The sequence below is a fragment of the Melanotaenia boesemani genome, chromosome 19 (assembly GCF_017639745.1).
Source record: "Melanotaenia boesemani isolate fMelBoe1 chromosome 19, fMelBoe1.pri, whole genome shotgun sequence".
In the NCBI taxonomy this organism is placed as follows: Eukaryota; Metazoa; Chordata; class Actinopteri; order Atheriniformes; family Melanotaeniidae; genus Melanotaenia; species Melanotaenia boesemani.
Genome location: NC_055700.1, coordinates 6,910,071 through 6,934,410, shown reverse-complemented (window position 1 = coordinate 6,934,410; position 24,340 = coordinate 6,910,071). Strand labels below are relative to the sequence as shown.

At 38.6% G+C, this 24,340-nt stretch overlaps 1 protein-coding gene and 1 long non-coding RNA gene across 2 annotated transcripts in view; both read right to left on the bottom strand.

Moving 5' to 3' along the window:
- Positions 1-614: 614 nt before the first annotated feature.
- LOC121630576 (zinc finger protein 703-like) lies at positions 615-4,976 on the bottom strand. Its single transcript, XM_041970948.1, has 2 exons — positions 4,378-4,976; positions 615-3,536 (listed from the first exon to the last, which is right to left on the bottom strand). The coding sequence occupies exons 1-2, from the start codon at positions 4,612-4,614 to the stop codon at positions 2,001-2,003; spliced, it is 1,773 nt and encodes a 590-aa protein (XP_041826882.1). The 5' UTR covers positions 4,615-4,976; the 3' UTR covers positions 615-2,000.
- Positions 4,977-8,538: 3,562 nt separating this feature from the next.
- The window catches only part of LOC121630230, a 100,390-nt gene continuing 84,588 nt past the window's right edge, over positions 8,539-24,340 (bottom strand). The window contains exons 2-3 of the long non-coding RNA XR_006008495.1: positions 8,762-8,825; positions 8,539-8,626 (exon numbers count right to left, since the gene is read on the bottom strand). This is a non-coding gene — a long non-coding RNA (uncharacterized LOC121630230). The remainder of the gene's footprint in view (positions 8,627-8,761; positions 8,826-24,340) is intronic.

Below are 24,340 nucleotides of genomic sequence, written 5' to 3'. Positions count from 1 at the left end.
TACAGTATGTATGCATTACATTCTGACAGGTTTGAGTATCACACTGAATCCAAGCGCTTTAAATCTGGGGGCTTTTGCTTCAAGCTGACACCGCTGCAGCTCAGCAACATGCTCGTTGTTGACAGTAAAGCACACCTAAAGTCATCAATCATAGGATTCTTTCATGGTAAAAATAGCTGCTTGCAAACATCCGTATCACTGTCAAAGCTTAGCTGACAAAAGTTTACATCTTCCCATCACCACCTCACTTGTCTTCCTTTTGAAGACAGAGAGCTGTAAACTGGTTGAACTGGTGAGGAAAATATTTAGGACATGTTTTTTTTATGTGCTCAGAGGTTCTTTTCTGACATAAGAAGGATAGTCTGCAACACGGCCTGGTTGTTAATGAAGAAATTCCACCTGCCAGTAAATCAGGTTGTGTTTGTGTACATTTCTGACAGCAACAATGTGGCGCCTCTCAACAGTTGAACCTAAAATAACAGATTAACAAAAACATTTCAACATCCAAGTTTTTGTTGGCTGCTATTTAACTCATAAATCTGTACAGACATGAATGAAGACTTCTAGCTCTGGTTATGTCACTTGCAGCTGCATCAGAAATGAAGACAACAGAATCCACATCGTCAGTGTGATTTATTTAACAAAATATGACCTCCCTCCCCCGCCTCTCACTGGATCCCAACACAGAGCGTTCCAGTATTACAAAAAAATATCACATCTCGGTTTTATTGTTTTGCTGTGAAAATAAAAACAGTTGTAAAAGCTGAGAGCGAGATGCGATTTCAACATTCGTTCGAGAAGAAGTGTTAAGACACATTTTCAACACCTGTCATGTGGCTTCCAACATGTCTGATCACAGGACTGCAAAAGAGAAACACACGTTAAGCATCAAAGTCAAACATCCCGTTTAAAATAAATACAACTTCTCAGTAGGAATAAGCTAAATAAATTGCAAACGATGGGGAGGATTAGTGTGTATGCTGTTTGGAGCTTACATGCATCTCTTGCAGGGAGAAAAAGCAACTTGAGGCCAGAAGCTGCAGCTTACAGCCACCCCTCACACGCAGCTGTTTTTTTTTTTCTGCACTAAATCACCATCATCTGAAGAGAGAAACCTCAGCGTTTAAGAGCTTTTATGTCCAATCATCAATTTGCTGAAGAAAACGCGGCGGCAGATCGCCTCAGGGCGGTCCGCTGCAGATGTATCCAAGCAAGAGCCACATGACCTCTGAACCTTCAGAGAAGAGACTGATTCAAAATCCCATAAGGTGAAATCAAAGCGTAAAATGAAATCCAGAGCTTGTACACTCCCCCTAGTTTAACTTGAATTCTGTCTTAAGTTCAGGAAAGCAGCAAACTTTCCACATTTTAATTAGAAAATAGTAAAAGATTTTTTTTTTATTTTATTTTGGCTTTTTTTTTTTTTTTAGGAAAGTGCTTATTGGCTTTCTGGCTAAGAAAAGTGACACAACTGTTACGGCTGCCGGCTAAACCTACAGCTAGTTAGCTTGGCGTAAAGAATGGAAATGGGTAAACAGTTTAAAAGACAATTAATTAATTCACACATTTATTATTAAATCTGTGTGAAAATGTGGCAAAAAGAAAAAAACAAACAAAAAAAAACAACAATTTGCCTCCTTAAAGGGGGAATTGTTTTTGCATTAATTATTAGCTTGGGTGTTCATTGTTGCATGGAAACCAATCTTCAAATATAAAGGAATATGATGACTTTGTGCATGTATTTTTACCCTTATCAAATAACATTTAACATTAGCATTAGAGGTGGTAGTAGCCACATTTTGTTGCCTTTTAAATGTGCCAGACTAGCAGTTTCCTAGCTTCTATCCTCTTCATGCTAAGCTAACCAACTAGCTGCAGTTTCACATTTAAGAGACATGAGAGCGGTTATCAACCCACTCATCTCCCACTCAGCCAGAAAGCAAACAGGCATGAGTCCAAAAATGTCATACCATTCCTATAAACATAAAGTATCTGGTGTTTTACTGGTATCCAAGAGCCGCTGCAGATCCAAGTCTTTGACTGTAGAGAGCATAGTGAGGGTAGTATGGACCTGTGGCAGGCAGAGAGTGCAGGGAGATGGATGAGGGTCCAGATGGGAGATGGACTTTACTGTAGGGGTGATAGCGAGCTAAACCCAGGCTAGGGGGAGCCCTGAGAGACAGAGAGCTGGGCATGGAGCCTGGGCTGCTCTGGTGTGGGAGGTGAAGGTGACAGGAGGCAGGTCCAGAGGAGGAAACAGAGAGCAGCTTACTGTCCATCCCCACAGGCAGAGCCGTGTGGGTGCGTAGGTGAGCCAGAAGTTCATCTGATGTAGTGAAACGCTTGTCACACGGCCCTCCAGCTGATACCCAGTTGCAGGCGTGAGGCAGGGGGTCATTGGGCAGCATGAAGCCGTACGTGTAGAGTGGATGCGAGAGGGAGGAGGATACACTGGATGACAGAGAGCTTTGGTGGAGGGAGTGGAGCGGGTGGGAAGGGTACACCATCGGGAAGCTGGATTTGAGGGTGGAGGAAGGGTCATGGATGCAGGAGTTGCAGTTGCTTCCACCGAGATGGGATACACTTGGATAGCTTAGACAGTAGGGGTCCCTGCATAAACCCTGCATGAAAGAAGGAGGGGAGGCACCCGTGAGGGGGCTGGAGCTTGGGTGTTTTCCTCCTATACCGCCCACGCTGAGGCTCGACTTGGATGGGTCCAAACCTGGAACAAACTGGGATGGGTAACCTGTGTAACCCCCCATGACAGATCCGTGGTAGCCCATATTAGAGGAGGGCAGGGGGAAGAGTGGTTGACTGGTCTTATAGGGGGAGATGGGTGTAATGTGTCCAGGGCCGAGGCTGGGCTGGGTGGACTCAGATTTACCGCCATCATGGTTAGAGCCACCATCAGAGCTGCTGTTACTGCAGTTTGTGCTGGCTCGAACATGGCTGGAGTTTGCATGGTGCGGACTTTCCAAGCTGGCCTTGTTTACATCACCGTCTCTTTTGGGATTATTGTTATTACTGCTTCCTGTGCTGGTAGGACTGCTCTGCTCATGTGCAGGTTCCCCACTGGAAGTCGTAGACTGCAGACTGGGCTGTCCAGCAGGAGACTGGCTCTGCTTCTGCTGCTGCTGCTGAGCATGTCCTGGAGGGGTGCTGCTACCTCTAGAGGTAGGTGAAGCAGCACGGGGTGGGTAGGACTGCTGACCACCGGTCGAATTTCCATTAGTGGTAACATTATTGCTGCTGGGTACCCTGAACCCGGCTTTATCACTGCTGGAGCTGTTGCTGCTGGGGACTCCATCTCTGCGACTGTCTCCGCTACCTTTGTTGTAGGGCTTGAAGCTGGATTTGTCCTCCAGGGAGGGGCGGTGCTCCCCCAGCTTTAGGCTGGACGTAGATGACCGACTGCTGGATTCTTTGTCCCCCTGGGTGCAGGAGGAACCCAGCTTGGAGGAAGATGGAGGGTCAGGTTTACCTATCTGAGAGCAAGTTTGAGCCAGCAAAGCCAGGGGACTCTTCTTAGCATCCAGCTATAACAAAACCAGAGAATCAGATTACTTTTTAATTAGTTTGCTTTCACACTAAGAAATTTTATGGCACTAATCAGTAAAAAAAAATACATAGACAGGCCTGTAAATTGTTGATATGGAAAAATAATATGAGAACATAGAAGGGAAGTGCCAGATGTAGCTTCACAGAAGGCAGGCGGGTGTGTTTTTAAGCCTTGGACAAAAGGGAAATATTCAACACTCACAAGCAACACAGGAAAAAAGCCAAATAATTGCTCGCTTTTCTGTCAATCTGTCTTTGCAAAGAGTCTGCCTTTCAGGTTTTTGTTCAAACAAGGACAAGCATTTGAAGACTTCACCGCTGTCTCTGTGAAGTTACGAAGGTTTTTTTTTTTTTTTCTTTTTGGCACGTCATGTGCAAAACAGATTAATCCTCGATAAAAAAAAAATCATCCGTTGCAGAACTACTTCAGAAAAAATAATTCAACTAGCCTATGGTGGGGAAAAAGCCAGAATGAGCGAAACAACGACTCCATTATAGAAGAAACTGCTCATTCACTTAGTCAAATCATGAACTATTTGCTTTTCAAATCCAATAATATTTAACAATTGTGATTTTTGTGCTGGTTATCATGATTGAAACCAAGTGATCAGTTATATCATTTGAATGGTTTCAAAGCAAATGAGTCTCACAGAAAAACTCAAATTAAATAGTTTTATTATTCTCCTTTAAACCAAACAAGCGTCTTAGGCTGATACCATGTTTTTATTTCCCCTCCATTGAAGAGAACTCTCAAAAGCAATGATTGGGGTTTTAAATGGTAAAAATAATAATAATAATAATAAATAAATAAATAAATACCTCGATGCTCACTGGTGCGGACGTAAGAGGCTGTAAATATTCCGGGTGTAGCAAGTGCCCAGTGTGCGCAGTCAACATCTTGATAACTCGGATAGGAAGCCGCTTTGCCTGCCGAAGTGGGTCCAGAGGGGTCAACAAAGACACCGCGGCACCGGGACGAGAGTTTTTGGAGTCCTCACTAAGCTCGATCCGCTGACAAACTCGATCCGCAGCTGATCCTAAAGGCAGATATTTCATTGGAGACAGAGCACTGCGTTTTTGGATGTTCGTTTGTCCAAAGATGCGATGCGTAATAAATATAATCCAAGCGAACAGCAACGCAAATGAGCGACCTTAAATGTCCCGGCGGACGGAGAAGCCGCTTGGGTCCAGGTGCGCTACTTGATTTGAAGCATCCTCATATCCGACATGGATCCCACTCCAAATTCTATTCGAACCCCCTGAAAAAAGTCCATAAAATATCAGGCAGTGTGCCTTCTGCGGAAGTGTAAAGTACCGAAGAAGAGTTAGTAGAATCCGAGAGATCAGAGGAAATGTTCCAGTGCGTGTCTTCAGCCCGGACTCCTGCAGCTCACTGATCACGACGGGCGCACTTCAAAGTGAAGCGGCCGCTGTCTGTCCGCTGGGTGGCCGCATCGGTAAAAAGTGGGGCGGGGATTGCGTGCGTAAAGGCGGGGCGACGTCATCACGCACTGACGCTTCTCTTCCAAAGGGTCGGAAGGTAAATCTGAGGTGATGTGACATGATTAATTGCAGAGCAGAGACAGACGATGCAAATTTCTCAAATGGATTTTTATTTAATTTGTTCCTTTTGGCAAAATATAAAATAATTTCAGCTGTTTGGCCCAGAAACATTTACTTTTATTGAAATGTTTGGACCTTACATTTAATCTTGGTGTGATCATGAAAAACTAAACACACAGCTGTAAATAAAGTTAAATCAATAATAAAACTGTAGTAGCATAAAACCAGTTGGGATATGACTTTCTGCCATGTCATAAAAAACAATGTTTTAATTTAATTGATGGTGCAATTGTGAAATAAACTACTTTTATTTTAAACAAAGACTAATATAGCCTATATATATATATATATATATATATATATATATATATATATATATATATATATATATATATATACACATATGTGATGGATACATAAAATATTTGATCTTAATGGGCATATTTGTTGTATTCATAAACTGAAATGTTATATATACTACAAAATTCTAAGCAGATGTTTTCTTTATTACTGAGCCAAAATTGTACCATGTATGGTTTAGTAAATCATACAGTGCTCTAAACACAAGGCTGAAATTGGTGTGTGTTTGTCCAAGTGGATGTCAACCACAATTTAGAGAAAAGATCAGACTTTATATGAAGTTGTGGCTTGCATAAAAACAACCTCATCTACGAAGCAAAGCAAACCATCCGCAGACCCCAAAAACCATGAGCGATGGATCATAATGTTTTGCATATCATTTATTTGACATATGAACGAGCTGCGTTTGAACAAACCCACATCATCAAAAATCAATTTGGAGAAACAAAACTTTGCCCAAATGTCTTTTGGGATCATAGAGTTTCCTCTTCCTGGAATTCAGATCAAAGGAAAATACGGGGTGTTTCACCAGCAGTGTGAGTGTGCAGGGATGTGGTGCATATTAAACTAAAAAAGCTCTTTTGTGAGTGTAATTGTAGAGAGAACAAAGTGGGCAGTGGGAATAAGTCAAATGAGTCATCTTGCACTGCTTTCAGTGAGCAGATAAGTGCATGAAGGGCAAACAATGGCAAACGTTTTTACAAGTCTAGATGCTTGTTTTTTTATTGTAAAAGTTCATGGTGGCTGTATTCTATGACAAGCATCATTTAAATCACGACTGATATGTTTTTGATAGTTTAACATGTTTTCATTTGCTCATAAGCCCTAAAATTCAATTAGCTGGTCCTCATTTAAAAAAAGAAGATTTTTGCCAATCATAGATACAAATAATCAAACTAGTGTATATAACCTGCATCAGTCTGTCTTAGTTTGTTGTGTGATTTTTATCCTGGAAATCTGGGTCTGACTCCCATGTAAAACATTTATTGTTTAAATTTAGTTGCCAATCATTGTGTGGTTTGCTTGGAGCAATAAAAGGACTTGGTCAGGTAAAGTTCGAGTTTCACACAACTGCCACAATACTGCGCTTTCCTGACAAAGCAGCTCTTTGTCACATTTTACATTTAGTTTGTCCTGCTGTCTGTGTGGTAACATACCCAATAAATGATTTTTGACCAGATAAGTATAGTAATTACTGGAATTCAAATCTATCCCAAAGGCAACAAGACCAGTTTTAGCTAATTTTATGGCAATACATCAGAGAGTTAGATATTTAGGCCAAAATCACAACCAGTGCAGCTTCTGGTCAACATGATTCTTCTTTTCCACAGTGACTCATCTGCCTCTGTTTTATGCTACCCTCTGCATCCTTGTCTAACTAAATCCTCTATCACTATATCCATAACTCTCTTGTATGGTTTTGCTTTCGTCCTCCTACCTAATGGTTCCAAACTAAGCATCCTGGTTGAGAATCTACCCATATATTCACCATCCCTCCTCAGTAGATGCCAGTCCTTAAAACAGATGTTGATTTGTGTCATTTTTTGAATTATGAAAATATAAGTAAGCAACAAAATTAACAAAATCTCAAACTGAAGGGTGGTTCAAGAAGATAAGTCAAGGGATCTAAAAAGTGATGGTGATTCTGCCTGTGATGAATATGACAGTCTGGATGGAGTTGTGCGGCAATGAACGGTTGTTGAAATGCTAAACTAGATTATGAAAAGAAAAACTTCTGATGATGCTACATTGGGGGCCATAGTATAAATACTAGTGTCCAGTGTGGTTTTTTGTGTTTTTCTATAAGTTAACACAGTTAATAGCGGAGTCATATAAAGAACCAAGGTCTCTCTCTCTTTTTATTTATTTATTTATTTTACTAAACTTGAGTAACACAGTACTTACAGACCAGAAAACATAATGTTCTGTATCTTTTATGCTATAACAAACTTTGTGGTTGTGGTTTAAAAAATCTCCTTAAAATAAACTGGTTTCACTGCTGAAAATCAAAGTTCTACCAAGACCCATCATTTTTGTGATGTGAAATCAAGTGGCAGTAAAATTAGATCAGATATTTAGATTATATGCAATATATGTCTACCGTGACCTAGTTTTCACGTAAGTCTGTTAGCATATTACATGCTTACAGACTGCAGCACAGGATGTTCTTTTTACTACGGCAGTCAGAACAAACAGTGGTTAACAAATGCAGACACAAAACAGGTGACATGTTTCCAACATGTTTCCCCTCATTCAATCATTAATTAATTCACTAGACCTTACGATCCAGTATTTTTCTACATATTGCTTTTGCTTTCAACATTTGAATGAAACTAACAATGTTTTTCATTGTGACATTTGGAGTGACACTTTATTTGTCTTCTGGCTTTGAGCTAATTTAAGCACAAAAAAATAAATCAATAAAGTCCACAGAACAAGTCACAGAAGAGCCTAATTTCTTTTATTAATTTATGCCATTTTTACCATTGAAGAAAAATGTGATAAAGACAGATCACCTCTATATTAATGGTTACATAAATCTGGAATGTTAATAACTTTATTGCATTACCGCCTGCTGACTGACTTTGCAATGAGCTAATTTTGCTAACCTAATTATACAATGAATTGGTTAAAGTACTTAAAAATTACGGCTGACAAGAACCATTAGCAACAGCCGAAAATAGTCTGCGTCTGAGGGGCTTTGATTCTCTGAATCCTCTGCAGCCTCAATTGAGTGCAAAATCATTCCTAATCCTTCATAACCTGTGGGCAAAAGGCGGCATAATGTGAATTAGCTGACGGATATTTGTGCATGTCTTGCATTGCCCTCCTTAATCTTCAAAAGCAATGGTTTCCATGTAAATAGAAAGAGAGGATGATAAATTAATACTTATGTACAAGCAGGGTTTTTACAAAACATGTTTATATAGAGAATTCCCCTTTTTACGCTCTTTGCCGTCCTTGTTAATGATGTGAAATCAGCATTAGGTCACTGAAAAAATAGCATTAGGTTAGAGTAACTGGTGCCTTGACCTTATGCCCTAAACAGCAGAACAACTACTTACAGCCATCTATCAATGTCACATTTGTGATAAGGCAGAGAGTGGGAGCATCTAATCAGGAAACAAGGTCACAGTCTGCAGCTCTGGAGAAGAGACAAACAGAAAACAGGAGCAGCTGGATGATATGGAATGTTAAAACATTTGTCCAAATGCACAGATGGACAGAACAATAAGAAAACACACTAAATTAATAACAGCAAAACATATTTACTTAATACCATGCATGGTTTGTGACTCAGGTAAGAGAGTCTTCAGGATGAGGAATTGTAACAGAAGCAAGGTCTGTGGGAGGAGGGCAGAAAGGCAGAATGAGAGAGAGCAGATGAGAAGCAAAAGAAGGTCAAACACAAAGAAAGAGGCCACAATGAACAATAAAGTGCTTGTCTTTAACTTCTCATGACTTGTCTTGAAGTTCGTCATTAACACGCAGTGGCAAGTGTCTGAGTGATTGTTGCTTCCTGTTGTTGCTTAATTTGAGACAGATCTCCCTTTGTTCCCTTATCTAAAAACATAACCAAGGCAGCAACACATGTCAGAACAATGGAACCAAATTTAAAACATGACTGGAGATCATTTACAAAACCTTCCAGATTGATAGTTTCTTGTTCTGAGCTAAAGAGAAAAAAAACAGATAAATACAGAAAACAGCATGTTGATCTTTGTCTTTAATGTGATACTTAATTTAAACGTTCAAAGAAAAGAGATATCTATAGAGTTGTAATCAGCAGACCTTCCCAAATGGTTGTGTCTCTGTTTTTCTAGGACAATTACTAAAATACTGTTTTTTTCTAATAAGTCAGACTGAAGCTGTGATTACTACTTTGGTCATTGCACAAACAAACTGTTACATCAACACAGCTTCTGTTCTCCACCCAGAACAGCCCTTAAACCACCATGAAGCAGTAAGAAACAAAACTCAACCATTCAACATGTAAAAACTTGAGGATGTCTTCAGTTTAAATAAATAAATAAGGCTTAAAATAGGCTAAAATAAAGATTGACACCTCTAATAAGAAAATAAATTGTCTTATTAAAGGTGTAAATCATAAGTTTGATCACAGTTCATGCTATAATATATATTTATTCAGTGGATAATTTGATCACAAATTCTGGCATGATACGATATTTTTGATTTGATTTGATTTGATATTCAGTTCAGGATCCTGCGATTGATATGAGATGATATCACAAGCTGATTTAACACAATCACTTTCATTCATATCAAATCACAAAAAGCAACTAAAATATCAAAATCTAATTTTATTTCAAGCTCGATCAGACATTTAAATAAAATGTAATCTGCTCTTTTAAAATAATGTAGTTTCACATTTTCACAAGTTTCTATATACTGAACTTTAAAATATTCACATAATGTTAAAGAAAACAGGAAGAATAAATTTTTGTCTGAAGCAGGATATAGTGTAAACCTTTAATTGACCAAGTCTGGCTTTATCATAGTTATCACCTTCAAATATCAGCATTTTCTTAATCAAGTTAAAAAGAGAAAGTTTGGCTGTTAAAACAAAGAAAATGTAAACAACTCTAAATGTTCTTTCTTAAGTATGACTTACAAATAATTATTGTGTTGATCTTTGATTAATATTTTCAGTTTGGATCAATGCTATTGGCACATTAATTACTGACTTATTATGTTAGTGTGGATCGATATAATGTTACGCCCCTCTTAGTTAAAAGAGCACATTTAAACTTCTCTCCCAGTTTACTTTTGGTCTCCAGCAGTAATAGAGAATATAAAAGCATGTTAAATATGCACTTGGGGGTTATAGAAATAGCTTCTTATGTGTGAAGCTAAGACTACATAGTATATATCAAAGGGAAAAGATGAAGAAATAGTCCAAAAAGAGTAGAATACAATTATTAAAAAGGAATTAACATATAATTGGTTTTTACATAACCATGAAGACGACACCAGTTTTTTAGATATATGGCAATAGTACTCCTAAACCCTGATTTACTAAGGACTCTTGACACCTGAATACTGTTTGTTCAAAATAGAAGTTTTTCTCCTCTTTATTAGTACTTGCACCATGGTCTATTTCCCTTTTTTGTACGGGTTTTTGTGTATAAGCCAGGTCTTCATGTTTTCGTCAACATCACTAAGTTGATTACCTAAACCTAACCAAGTGGCTTTGATGCCCAAATCTAACCAAACATCAAGTCACAGACAACTGCAATTAATAAAAATAGAACAAAATAAAACATAAAAAAAGAAAGTTGGTGCGCTGGAACCAAACAAAGATCTTCTTGAACAAATGCCACTTATTCTGTCAAAGCTAAAGCCCGAGAACATTGTTTGCTCCTTAAAACTTGAAGTTCTACATATTTTTATTCACATTCTTTGAGTCCAGAACTATAAAGTAGATCACATTTTTTTCCAATTTGACCTGCAGGTTAACACATAAAGAAAAAAACCTATTTTATTAGCTATTTAAGGAAAATGTTTGGTAATGACTAGGGATGCACCAATACCACATGTTTTCAAACCGAGTACACCTGCTTGCATTTGAGTACTTGACGATACAGGGTACCAATATGAGTAGAATTAAATCCCATTAAAGTGCACTGGTAAAGGCCCATATATAGTCCCTTACGTAAGTAAATAGAGATGTCCATTTCAAATGTTGTCATAGGTCGCTGTCCTCATACTTCCATGCATCTTTTGCATCACCATGGTTGTTAAGTCAGTTCCTCCACGAGTGTGCACTGATAATTTCAGTTCATTCCCGTTACCTGATTTCAGACACCGTTTGGCGTCTGTAATGCATCAGTTGAAGTTGTTTTCAACCACCCAACATGCCCGAAACACTCGCATATCCTTTCTTCCAAAGCTTGCATAGTTTCTATAGTTGTCCTCGTCTTCGTTCTTCTTCTGCTTTTGTGTTTCCTCCCCCCCCCCTTTCCTCTTCTTCTTCTTTGGTTTGTTTACTTCGCTGGTCACATGTCAGCTATTCTGTGCAGCACTGCCCCACGATTTCTGGTGGTATTGCTCTGTGTTCTGCATCAAGAGACGGATAGCTAAGCTTCCTGAAAACGGCTGTGAGTAAAGGGGTTACGAATCTGACAGATGCAGGTTCCAGGGGGGTTGGGGCTGGCACTGCTGGGCTTTTGGGGTCCTAGGCCCGTCGCTCTGGCCACCATCCAGGGCGGTGCCAAGTGGGGTTAGCAGCCACCGTTCGTGGCCCACCGGAGCCATGTGTCCCGGTATCGCGGGGGCTCTGCATGGGGCCTTCCTCTGCTGCTCTCTGGTTGGGTCTGAGGTTGCATTTTGGTCGGGTGGCTTGGGTTCATGCTCCGGGATTGCTGCTTATCGCCCAGGTCTCAGGGCCGCCCTAGTCTGCCTCTAGCCTCCATAGAGGCGTGGTCGCTTTTGGACGATCACACTCATCTTTGATCACTCCTCATTCCTCAAACTATGCTGACACGATCAATGAGTTGTCCAGTGGGTTTATATGCAACAAGCTACCTTTGTTTAGGTTTTTATTTTGTGTGTGTTTCTGCCAGACCAACCATCATTTTGTTTGCTACAATGCTGGACAGGACTAGTTTAAAAATAAAATCAAATAAATAAATAAAGGAGGATAAAGTTGTTTTTGGTGGATTTATTTCACCTCTGTAATAAAGCACCTGTACCTACATGCCCAAAAAATAGATATTGCCAAATTTGGTTTGTAATTTGGTATGAAAAATGTTTTGTGACAGCCCAGTTTTTTTCACATTGGTCTCAGGTTTAGTTGTATTAGAAAAAATGTATAAATAACATTAAAGACATAAAGACCTCGATGACTGACTCAGAAAAGACTGAGGTTGTTGTCATTCAACCTGAAAAACTCAGGATAAAATTGTCTAGCTATGTAATTATTCTGGATGGTATTAATTTGGCTTCCAGTACTACAGTGAGTAACCTTGCAGTTATGTTTTTTTTTTTTTTTTTTTTACCTGGATTTGTCTTTGGCTCGCATATAAAACAGGTTTCTAGAACTGCCTTAATATTGCTAAAATTGGGGACACCCTGTCTCAGAGTGATGCAGAAAAACTAGTCCATGCTTTTGTTACTTCAGGATTGGATTACTGCAATTCTTTATCATTGGGCTGTCTCAAATATGCCCTGAGGAGTCTCCAGCTGATCTAAAATTCTGCAGCAATGATTCTGATTAGATCTAACATTACAGATCATATTTCTCCAGTTTTAGCTTCTCTTCATTGGCTCCCTGTTAAATCTGGGATATTAAAATTCTTCTCCTCACACCTAAAGCTCTCCATGACTAGGCTCCATTGTATGTCAAAGATCTCATAGCTCCATATATTCCTAACAGAGAACTTTGCTCTCAGACTGCAGGTTTACTTGTGGTTCCCAGATTCTCTAAGTGTAAAATGGGAGGCAAAGCCTTTGGCTATCAGACCCTCTCTTATGGAATCAGTTCCAAGTTTGGGTTTGGGAGGCAGACATCCTCTCTATGTTTAGGATCAGGCTGAAAGCTTTTCTTTTTGATAATTCTATAGGGTGGTTGGCCAGCCCTTAGTTATTCTGCCACAGGCTTAGACTGCTGAGTGACGTCCAATGAGACACCGAGCACCCCCATCCTTTTTTATTTCTCTGCTCTTTGTATTGGCATCATTAAACTTGATTTCTTCTCTCAGCAGGTCTTCTTGGTCTCTCTTTCCTGTCCTCTCTACCCCAACTGGTTGAGGTAGAGCTTTTCCTTCCTCTTAAAAGGGAGTTTTTCCTTTCCACTGTCACCCTGTGCATGCTCAGGATGGGGGATTGGATCACAGTCAAGATTCATTGCAATCTATTGGTTTTCCTAAACTAAGCTATTATTTATTATGAACTGGCTCAAAGTGATTTGTCTGTGAAGTGCCATGAGATGACATTTTTGTGAATTGGCACTGTACAAATAAAGCTGAACTGAATGTCTACCTTCAAAATACTTGAGTCAGAAACTTTGAATATTCTATATAACATCAAACAAAAACACTCAATCACTATTTAATGGAAGGTTTTCGCAAATGATTTGCCAAATTGAAAATATAAACATAATACCAGCATCATTATGGACACAGTCCCAACAACTCACGACAAAAGCTTAGTGGTAAAAAACACAAACTTCTTCTGAAGAAATCAATGTATACGACACAAACCTGTAATTGCTTGCAAATCCAGCATTCAAAATGAGTGCACCGGATAATTAATTTAAATAGTATCCTCGTCATTGCTTGGGATTTGTTTAATGATGATGTCTGCTCACATGGATAGGCTGTCCGTCAAAAACTAAAATCAAAGTAACTCTTTTGCACACACACACACACAGAGATGTGCAGACACAAGAAGAAGACACACTGCACAGATGCGTTTTGCATGTCCTGTGGGTGGAACAATCCAGAGATCAGGCTGCCAGAGGACATCAGCCTGCAATCAGATTGTACTGAGCTGCTCAGTGAAATTTCATCTGACATCAAAGATGTTTTTTCATACCCCTCTAGATTTGGCTTCTTGTAGAATATCTTATTCCAAAAACTGAGACATGCCTGCTGGCTACTGCACTCTAAAATAAAAAGGCTGGAGCAGCAGAAGAAGAACTCCTGTTGTAACCGATTTAAATACCACAAATACTCTGATTTCATGCAGATTTTCAATTTAACATAAATGACATTTCAATTCATGACCGATTGCTTGAATTATTTTTAAACCACCTAATACTACTATATTACTATAATTTTGTGGAGTTAAGTTATTTTATCATGTTCCTACTTTAAAAAGTATAACTCCAATATTGTTTACACCTTTTTAGTATCAGATAACAGTTGACAATCCACCACATATTAATCAGAGGGAATTGTACTTTAAATACCAGCTCTTTTTTCCCCCCAACTATTGGCACTCAACTATTTGTGGTGCTTTTCTTTTAAACAGTCTACATGCAACAGCAGAACAGTGCCCCTGCAGAGACGGTTAAAAATCCATTTATCTTTTTTAAGGATATCATAGCTCTTCTTTTTCTTCTTCAACGACTGCCATTTCACTCACTTTTGCTATCTAAATTTCATCATGGCTGGACAGCACATCTGCAGGACTACAACTGTGAGACCATAACTTGGAAGAAGCCATCCTGTCCTGGTATTAAGTAGCATTTTAGCTGTGCATTGTAAATAGAACATTGGAGAGTTTACCCATTATACCATTACATGTTTTAAAAATTATTAGCCCTAATCCTAAGAAAACATTTGTACTCACAAAAGTTAAATATAAGCTACTTGAAACAAACTACAATAAAGCATGCAGCAAACAGATACTAGGATGTGCAAGCTTCGTGTCCTGGGATGCTACTTTCCGTATTGTTTGTGTTAACACATAAAAAATACATAGTAAAAATATGATCTGACTTAATTATAATACGGTTGTGAGAAGACAAAAAAGGAAAAAATGTGTCTTTTAAAGCTAAAGGAGAATGGAATGTGTCTCCAAATTCACTCATTAGCTTTTACAATGTGGTTAGGCACGCAAAACTACTTAGTAAGGTCTCAATTTTAAAACAAATAAGTTAGAATAAGGCATAAAAATCTGTTTAGGTTTAGACATTAAAAACTACATGGATAGGTTTAGGCATGAAAAACAAAGTGGTTAAGGTTTAAGTGTGAATAACTAAAATGTTGAATTTAAGCATAAGAAATTAAATTAAAATTACTCTAGTATTTTTAGGTAATCAATTTAAATGTAAAGGGATTAGGCATGAAAAACTAAATGGTTAGATTTAGCCATTAGAACAATTTTAATATGCTTAGCCATTAAAATGTTAATATTTATGTATGTGCATTTGAAACTTGATTGGTTAGGTTTAGGCAGGACAAAGTAAGTGGTTAGGATTTAGGTTAGGAATTATAACTCAATTTTTAGGTTTAGGCTTTAGAAATTAGTGTAGTAAGTTTAGGGATTAAAGCTAAATGTTTAGGTTTAGGCATAAAAACTAAGTTGCAAAAGCATAATGTCTTGCATTAGAATAGATCTTCTGATAACAGCTACAGCAAGTTGAAAAACTTCTCCTTGGTAACTTTTTTCATTTGTGGCTTCTGCAAGATACACAAATGTAAAGCAGACATGAACAACTAATGTCTTTAGTCCAAGTGAAATATATTACTTAAAAATAAACGCTGGGTGCCACACACATAATACTACAATTTACACCTGTCAACATGATTACATTTATTTAATTTTGTGTCTACTTTACTTTTTACCATGAGCATTGGCCTGACAAAAGTGACAGTTAAAAAAAATTACGCAGTCTATTATTATTGTAAATGCTTGTCATATAGGCTTTTACTAAGATTTGACTGGTTCATGTAAATACAAAACCCTACTTAAAGAACAAAGTGAGTTTTTATTTAAACTACAACAACAGTGTCTTTACTTGAGCTGAAAATTCATACAAAGATTTGACAACCACTCCTTAAACTGTACTGTTTTACATTCACTTTTCAGGCTATGTTAGCGATGTAGGGAACCTTTTTCTGACGGCTGCAGGGAAATTGGTTGCAACAGCTCAGCCCTGGGGACACTAAACAAACCTTCTCATTGCTCCCTGTAGCCCTTGCAATGTAATCATTTACCATTGATTTCCTTTCTGTCTGTAACAGATGTAAGGTGGAGGTCAGGCTTATCACATTTGTCAGGGGGTTATGCTACAGATTCATTGTGAGACATCGTCCAGCTCACAAAAATCATGGCAAAAAAATATCTGCCATGCAATACGTGCAGGTTAAGAATGACGGGAACCTTGCCATGATTGTGGAGGATGGCCAGGCTTAAAAGATAGTGTAAACAATGCACTAAGTGAGTAACAAAGATGAGATTGCGGCATTGACTTTGGGGAAATGATCATTTTGCATGGTGGGAAATGGATATCGATCCAGCTGTCTTTTTTGCAGGTAAGTTTTGTGATACCATTAAATTTTAATTGCCTTTTTGTTGCCGAATAGTGGGAGTGAAATTTTAAAGCTTTAAAATGGAAAATTTAATTATAGTTTAAATAGTTTTTTTTAAGTAGAGATGATCATTTTATTTGCTTCTTAAGAAAATCAAAATTGTTTGGAGGAAGTCTCTTGAAGCACAAAGTTAATGTTGAAAACATAATCAGGAGAAATACATTCATATTCAAATGAAGAAAAAATAGCCAATGACATTACAGTATACCATCAAACTTAAACTATATTTTATTATATGGATTTTATTTTAAAATTCAAGTAATGCTTTAGTCTGTTTTGTTTGGGTATGTCATGGTTTCTCTTAAAGCCTTTTTTTAATAATTAGTACAAAATTCCTTGTGCTAATAATGAGAAAGGCAGGGGCACAGAAGTCAATTGCTCTCAAACTGAATCCCCATTAATCCTGAATCTGTCTATAAAATCGAAGAAAAAGCAGTTAGCTGTAACAGAGCACTGGACCAGTATCTATGTCACCCATTGATCCATCCTGTTTGATGAGTTACTATGATAGAAAATCCTGTGTGTTGTTTAAACACTAGCAGTGGGGGGAAAATGAAAGAATAAGAGGAAGCAGTGGAGGTGACTCTTTGCCCCATGCATGTTCTCAACTTTGATGGCTTTATTTACTTAACCTTCAGCACTACTCTCATTCATAAATGTCAAGAATGAATCCATGCACCATGCCAAACATAGGCTGCGTTCCTGTGCAAATACAGCCATATAATCACCGGTCAGCAGCGGCAATCTCTACCCATAACACATCATTATAGAACAAGAGATGCATTTCAGCATTTGTCCCACATCTGTCATCTTTTTGCAAACACCATACGCCCCCTTTGCACTCCCTCAAGACATGTCAGCAGCGCAGACATGGTCTGTCATAACACTTGACTTTTTGCTTTAACAGACTGTGGGAACACTGGAAGCTGGCAAATGAGATTGTTTTCTTTATTTGTATTTCTATCTTTGCAAATGAATCAAAGCAGCAGTGTGCATGCTGCACAGTATGAATGATGAAGAGCTAAATAAAATCCAACTGCCCTGCAGTTACTCTGCATTTTATGACAGGATAGTCACTTTAATTTTAAATTCTGTTGGACACACAGTTTGTCCTTCAGGCACAGGTGTCCAGTTTCAAGATTCGTGACTGTTAAAGAAAGCTGAAAGGGGCGAAGGGGAGCATAGTGTGCCTGTCAGTCACACAGAGGGGAGAGAAAGCGCTGCTGTCAGACCACTTGTCAGGCTTTGATGTTACTGATGTTAGAAAGGACGGAAGAGCTCAATTAAAAGGCCATTATTGAGCGAGTAAATCAACGCCTATCAGCCACATCACTTCACACAAATGATCTTCGCCTGGCTGCCTTGCTCCACTTTTTCTGCCTGATATTTGACTACAGAGATCAAGATAAAGGATGCAGTTCATGTTACTGCTCAGCTGGAACGCTGGAGAGGATGAGGAATTATTTTAAATTAAAGTGATACTTTGTCTTCCTGCTGTTAATGGGGATTATTTACAGAATAACTGATGACTAATTCAGAGGATCAAATGTGTTGCTGTGTTCCCGATGCACAGAATGTAAAGAATCATGAATTATTCTGCTGATCACCCAACAAACCCCCCCTTTAGTTAGTGATGACAAAGTGCTCTATTTAGGAAGTTGGATTGAAATGTCTGGGGCCTAATTTATCTTTCCAGGGTGAATACATGAATGTGAAGTAGTGCCATTTTTCACACAGCCTCACCAGTGGATGGAATATTATTACCATTGCCCCAGAAAGTTGTGGAGGGAACCGTTTTTCACCTGAACAAGCATTACGGTGTCATGTTGAGCATTTTTCACCGTGTGCCGAGCGCTCTGACATGCTGTGAAATATTTTCAGCACTGACCTCAGAATTTTGCTGAAGTAGGACAGTTTCCTTTCCAGCTCTAAACGCATGCCGAACTTCAGAGGGTGAGATAAAGTCATGATTTTCCAAAGAATCATAAATACAGATTACGCTAGATATTTATAAGGTATAGGATCATCCTTCATCCCCATTTCACCTCCTGGTATTTCTCTCTCTCTTGCTGTCTGTTAATCATATCCATACAGGATGTTGACTCAGTTATTTTACTCAGCATCACTCAACTTCTTGGCAGAAGCAATGATAACTTCTGGTCAGAGACACATCTGGCAAAGACATCACGGTTTTGAGGTGCTATTTGTATTTAGTGGGTAAAAACTAATGAAAACTAAAGTATGAGGAATAAGGATTGGGTTTGGGTGAATTTAAAGTACTTTAATCACCACTATTGTTTCTCCAGATCAAGGCTCTGATCCTCGAGGGTCACTGTACTGCAGGTTTTAGAAGTTTCCCCACTGCAACACCCCTGACTCAGACTCAGACCTGTGCAGAGCTTGATTGCAGGCTCTGAACATAAGAAACACTCTGTATTATTGGGGGTTGCAACATTCAACTGGTCTGTTTGCTTTCACACTGCACTAAGCCAAATGGACTGAACCTCTTGAATAATGTATTCCCTTCCTTGTTTGAGGGTTGCTGCAACTAGAATTACTGATGGAGAAAACAAGACAAACAACAAACAAGAAAACCTGCTGATCTTTAGATTAATTCAGGACAACTTCTGTTTCTGCCACTCGGGTTGTAGTCCACTTTCTGGTTCTTTTGAAGTGAACCGAGACCTAAGTTTTTAGGTGGACCAGAGTTTATTTGATGCGCATCAGAGTTCAGTTGCACATTCACACCTCCCCAAATTAACTGGACTTTCGGAGTAAATGAACTTGGACTTGATTTTAAAAAGGCTGGTGTGAATAATAATAATAAGAAGAATATATTTTATTTGTGGGCACCTTTCTTGACTCTCAAGGTCACCTCACAGGATAAAACACAAGAACAAAACAAATCAATAAATACACTCATAAATAAAAGGATAGATAAAACAATAATAAAAAGCAGCGTCAAATATTACAGTGAGTATGCCAGTTTAAACAGATGTGTGTTGAGTTTAGCTTTGAATACTTGTACTGAATGGATGGAGGAGGAGGAGTTGAGGGAACAGATAGGTATGGAGACATGGAGGAGATCAGAAAGGTAGTGAGGAGTGAGGTTATGGATGGCCTTGTAGGTGAACTGTAGGATTTTGTAGTGGATCCGGTAGGTGATGGGGAGCTGCTGCAGAACAGGGGTGGTGTGATGGGTGGATGGGGTTCTTGTGATGACCTGGGCTGCTGAATTCTGAACCAGTTGAAGTTTATGAAGTGTTTTTGGGAAAGACCAAACAGAAGGGAGTTGCAGTCATCGAGACAGGAGGTGACAAGACTGTGAACGAATATGGTGGTGTGAGGGGCGGAGGCGGTTGATATTGCGGAGGTGAAAATATGCTGACCGGGTTAAGTTGTTGGCATGTGATGTAAAAGACAGAGTGCTGTGGAGGATGACACTCAGACTCTTTACCTGAGGGGAGGGTAAATGGAAGAATCATCAATGGGAATGCAAAAACTGTCAGATTTGGAGAGAGTGGATTTGGTTCCTATTAAGCCCCCTGAAAATAGACTAAATACACTCATAAAAACGATGAAAATGAACTAAAGTTTCCATCCGTCCACGTATCCATTTTCTGGGTCGAGCAAAATGGGTCTTAACTCTACCAGCAAAAGCAATCCTTTCAGCAGGAAGAAGAAAAAAAGTCAACACTTGTTGGCTAGAATTGTAAAGTCTGATACATCTGGCAAGACAGGCTTCAACTTTAAGGTGTTATTTTGTGGGTAAAAGTGCAAGTCTACTCCTCACTTCCTGCCACATGTTGCTGTAAATTACTCATAGCGTGGCCACAGCCAGCCAGCATGGGTTTGCGGTGTCTCATGTATCCATGTACATTTGTGTATACATGTGGGTGGTGCTGGCAGGAGCGATACAGGAGACTGTCATGAGGATAACACAACTAGCACTTTCCTCTCCTGTCATCCATGATAAATGGGTTTTAGAACAAGACTGGGCGTATATTATATCACATGTACAGTGTATATGCTGCTAAGGCCATAACTCTCCTCCTTTACAAAAAAAAAAGTATGGTATTGTATATTTCCCCACTGGACATATTTACGAGCCCTCCCTGTTGTATAAACTCAGTGATTGGTATTTCAAAGCAGCTTGTCAGGCTGAGTGCTGAGCCCTGCCAGCTGCCTCGGCTACCTCAGCAAACAGTGGGAGCATTTCAGAGGAAAGTAAGATCGAGAGAGTTATTGCCTTTGCAAAGTTGAGTGCCTACTACAAAAACTCTCTGGTGACTGTAAATTTATAGTGTTTGTGCTCACTGTCGTAAAAATCAAAACCACGGCCTGGCCAGCATCGTTCATTCCACAGAACCAGCAGTAAAATGTATGCATTATTACAGGAAAGCACTGATTGTTTTAAAAGAGTGGCCCCAACATGCAAAAGCTATGCTGTTTTCGAAAATAAAGGGGCTTTTTGTATGAACACAGAGATTAATCATCATGTCAGAATGTTATAACTGAGACTCTGAGTAGGGTTTCTGGCCACATATCTTTTGGCTTTTTACCCTCTAGCTTTTTTCTTTTCCTTTTCATGTCTTCTCTTGACATACCGCAAGATTTGTCACAGACTATTTGGATGCTTATATTTTTCTGAGCCAAGGAGAATCATTGTTGTGTAAAAGGTCAACAGATTACAGCTATTCACACACAGACATGTGCTCAGCAACATCATCTGCACAGCGTGGAGGAAAGAGAGGAATTTTTCATCAAAGAGTCCAACCATTTTTCCACTTCATAACATCTCATCTGTGCCAGTGAGCACCAGCCTTGATCACGATGACTTGTATTTGCAAAGTTACTTACATCTAAGACCTCTTTCGATCACAAAACACTAATTAAACTTAATTTTTCCATTGTAGATTGAAAGGAAACTTTTGTTATTAAAAATTAAACAATTTTCAGTTTAGTTGAGATTAAGGTTGATGACATTTCAACTAACCTTTTAAAATCTAGGGTCCACCAATTAGGGGGTTTGAGAATAGATGGTGTCAAATGAGGCCAAAATGGCCATTTTTGAGACCTCATTTTAAATTTCTTTACTAAAACCCTCTAATTTTGTTGTGCTTCACTTTATTGGGGTTGGCCTTTGCAGAGATCATTTTCACATTATTGTACTGTGATTTGAAATATGTTCAGAGCCACAGCTCCATCTTTCTAAAGGGATAATCATATTCATCATAAAAGTCTTTATTTGTTTTTACAGAGGCGAGGAACCGTCACCCAAATAAGAAAAAACTGGGACCTTATAATGTGATAGTTTTATTGTAAAAACGTGAAACGTATCACGTTATAATGTGATAAGTTTATTATAAGAACATGAATCAAAGTAGCCTGTACTGTCGACCTATATTGTAGCAAAATATATTTTATGGAAAATATTTGTATCAAGCAGAAACATTTCAGTTCTTTTTGTCAGTAATTAATTGTTCTACTCTGGTTTATTGCTGTACACACAGAAATGTGGGCCATGCAACACGATGCGTCACCTGCCTGCATGCAGTGAGACGGTGCATGCGTGTGTCTGAGTGTGTGCGCTGGTTTTAGTTAGTAACATGTACAAGTAATTACACCTATTGCTGTCTTCTGAAAATAAAAATGAAAATTATAAAGGCTATATGCACCGCTGGGACAGAGAGGAATAAGTTGCAGACACAAAGACATAGTCCTTTCTGCTTTGAGGGTGCAACGTCAGCAATATCACAGTGTCCTCCAAGCTTCACCAGATCTCTCAACAAAGCACAACTTAATCCCATTTGGTAAATTAGGCATTTCTCTGGCCATATGAGGACAAATATGGTTTATAATCCATGTTTTCACCACAAAACTTATCATGTTATAACGTTATAAGTTTATTGTAAAAACATGAAACATGACAGCTCCTCGCCTCCGTAGCTTTTAAGGCAAGCCTAAAACTTTTATTTTGTGCTATATGCCATCTTCATTTGTTCTTCAACAGTAATATTTATATACTGATATGTACACATCTTGATCTCCCTCTCTCTAATCTCTCTCTAAATCTCCCTTTACTCTGGATGCAAAAGTCTTCAAACAGATCTTGTGGTTGCAGAAATTTACTCATTTCATTATGGGTATGCCATTTCAAGCAGAGGCCTAAAAGTATGCACAGGGTTCCAGTGTTTCATTTGAAAAATAAAGTCACTATGAAAACATACAAGCTGCCAACAAGAAACTTCAAGGTAATCAGAATTAGTAAAAGTAGCTAAATAATCAATCAAAACTTTATTTAATAAAAATCTTTCAACATAACTTAAGGTAACCAAAGTGCTGTACAGGTGAATTAAAATCATATAATAATAATAATAATAATAATAATAATAATAATAATAATAATAATAATAATAATAATAATAATAATAAAAGCAGTAAGCACAACAATAAAATAAACAATAAAAGACATAAGACACTATAAATAAGAGACTGTATATACTGTTGTATTGTGCATCCTGAAGTTATTAACATGGTTTTCCAAGAAGCACAGGGTGAATGTACACATTCTTTCTCTTCTCTTGTAACTTCTGACCTGTATTTATTGTTAAAAAAATAAATAAAAAATAAAAAAAGTCTCATTTTTAGTGTCAATGTCAAAACATCTGAACAACATTTGAAAGAAAGAAAAAATAAAGCACTATTAATTCCCGGGGAATTTATAATAATTATTATAATCAGCTTTTTTATTTGTCCAAAATATAAATTATAACAAGGGGATCCAGACAATACAGTCTGCCTGTTAATAGTTACAATCATCAAGTGAAGTTTTTAAATTAGGGTGCCACCCAGAGCACACAGAGGAATATTATTTTGACACTTCTTCACCGTCTGGGGTGAAACAGACCTTTTTGATGTACGATCCACCAAAGCTTGAATCGGCTGGCAGATGTTATCAGCAAACAAGACAGGCAAGCAGAGCACAGACTAAATAAAAGGGGGGTGAATGATAAAAATGTCAAGGATTATCTTCACTTTGTGGGGTGCTGAGATGTCGTATCAAAACGGATTTGGTAGAAATGATTTGGCAGGAGGAGAAGAGATGATGGAGGGTGGGGGAAGGCAAGCTGGATACTGAAGGAGAGGGTTGTGCTGTGTGTGTTTGTGTATGTGCTGCATGTTTGAATATTCAAATTGTTCCTTTACTGACAATAATCACATTAAGAAATCACATCATGGAAATATGAAGCAGCGATACATGACTTTCCTTGCACTATTATTCCTTTTATTACTTCAAACTTACATCCCACTTCATAAACTGTTTCTACTGACCATGTAAGCCAATTTTGTACTCTGAGTTTAAATTCCACCAAACTTGCCAGCTGTGGATAAATCAAAGTCACTTTCTCTGCTCATCCTTCAAATGAAGGAACTATTTGTTCCAGACTGATCTATCCAAGGATTCAGCCAGCTTTCATGTGCCCACCAGCACCAGCTCTGCAGCCATCTTTCTGACAGCATGACAAATTAGGGAGTTGCCTCCGGCACTTTGGTGCATGTGAAGACTACACAAAGAATTAGGGAGCTGTGACTCCCAGCACTGGTGCTTTACTGGAACCATCATGGGTTTCATCATTTCTGGGGTTTTTTGGGGTTTTTTTTTGGACCACTACAGCAAACAACTTGCAGACAGGTGAACACAGCAGAGGTACAAATATGTTGAATTCCATTTCAGTTCAGCCAGTGGTGTAAATGTTTAGGCAAATTCAAGTATTTAACTTACTGCGCAATGTGAG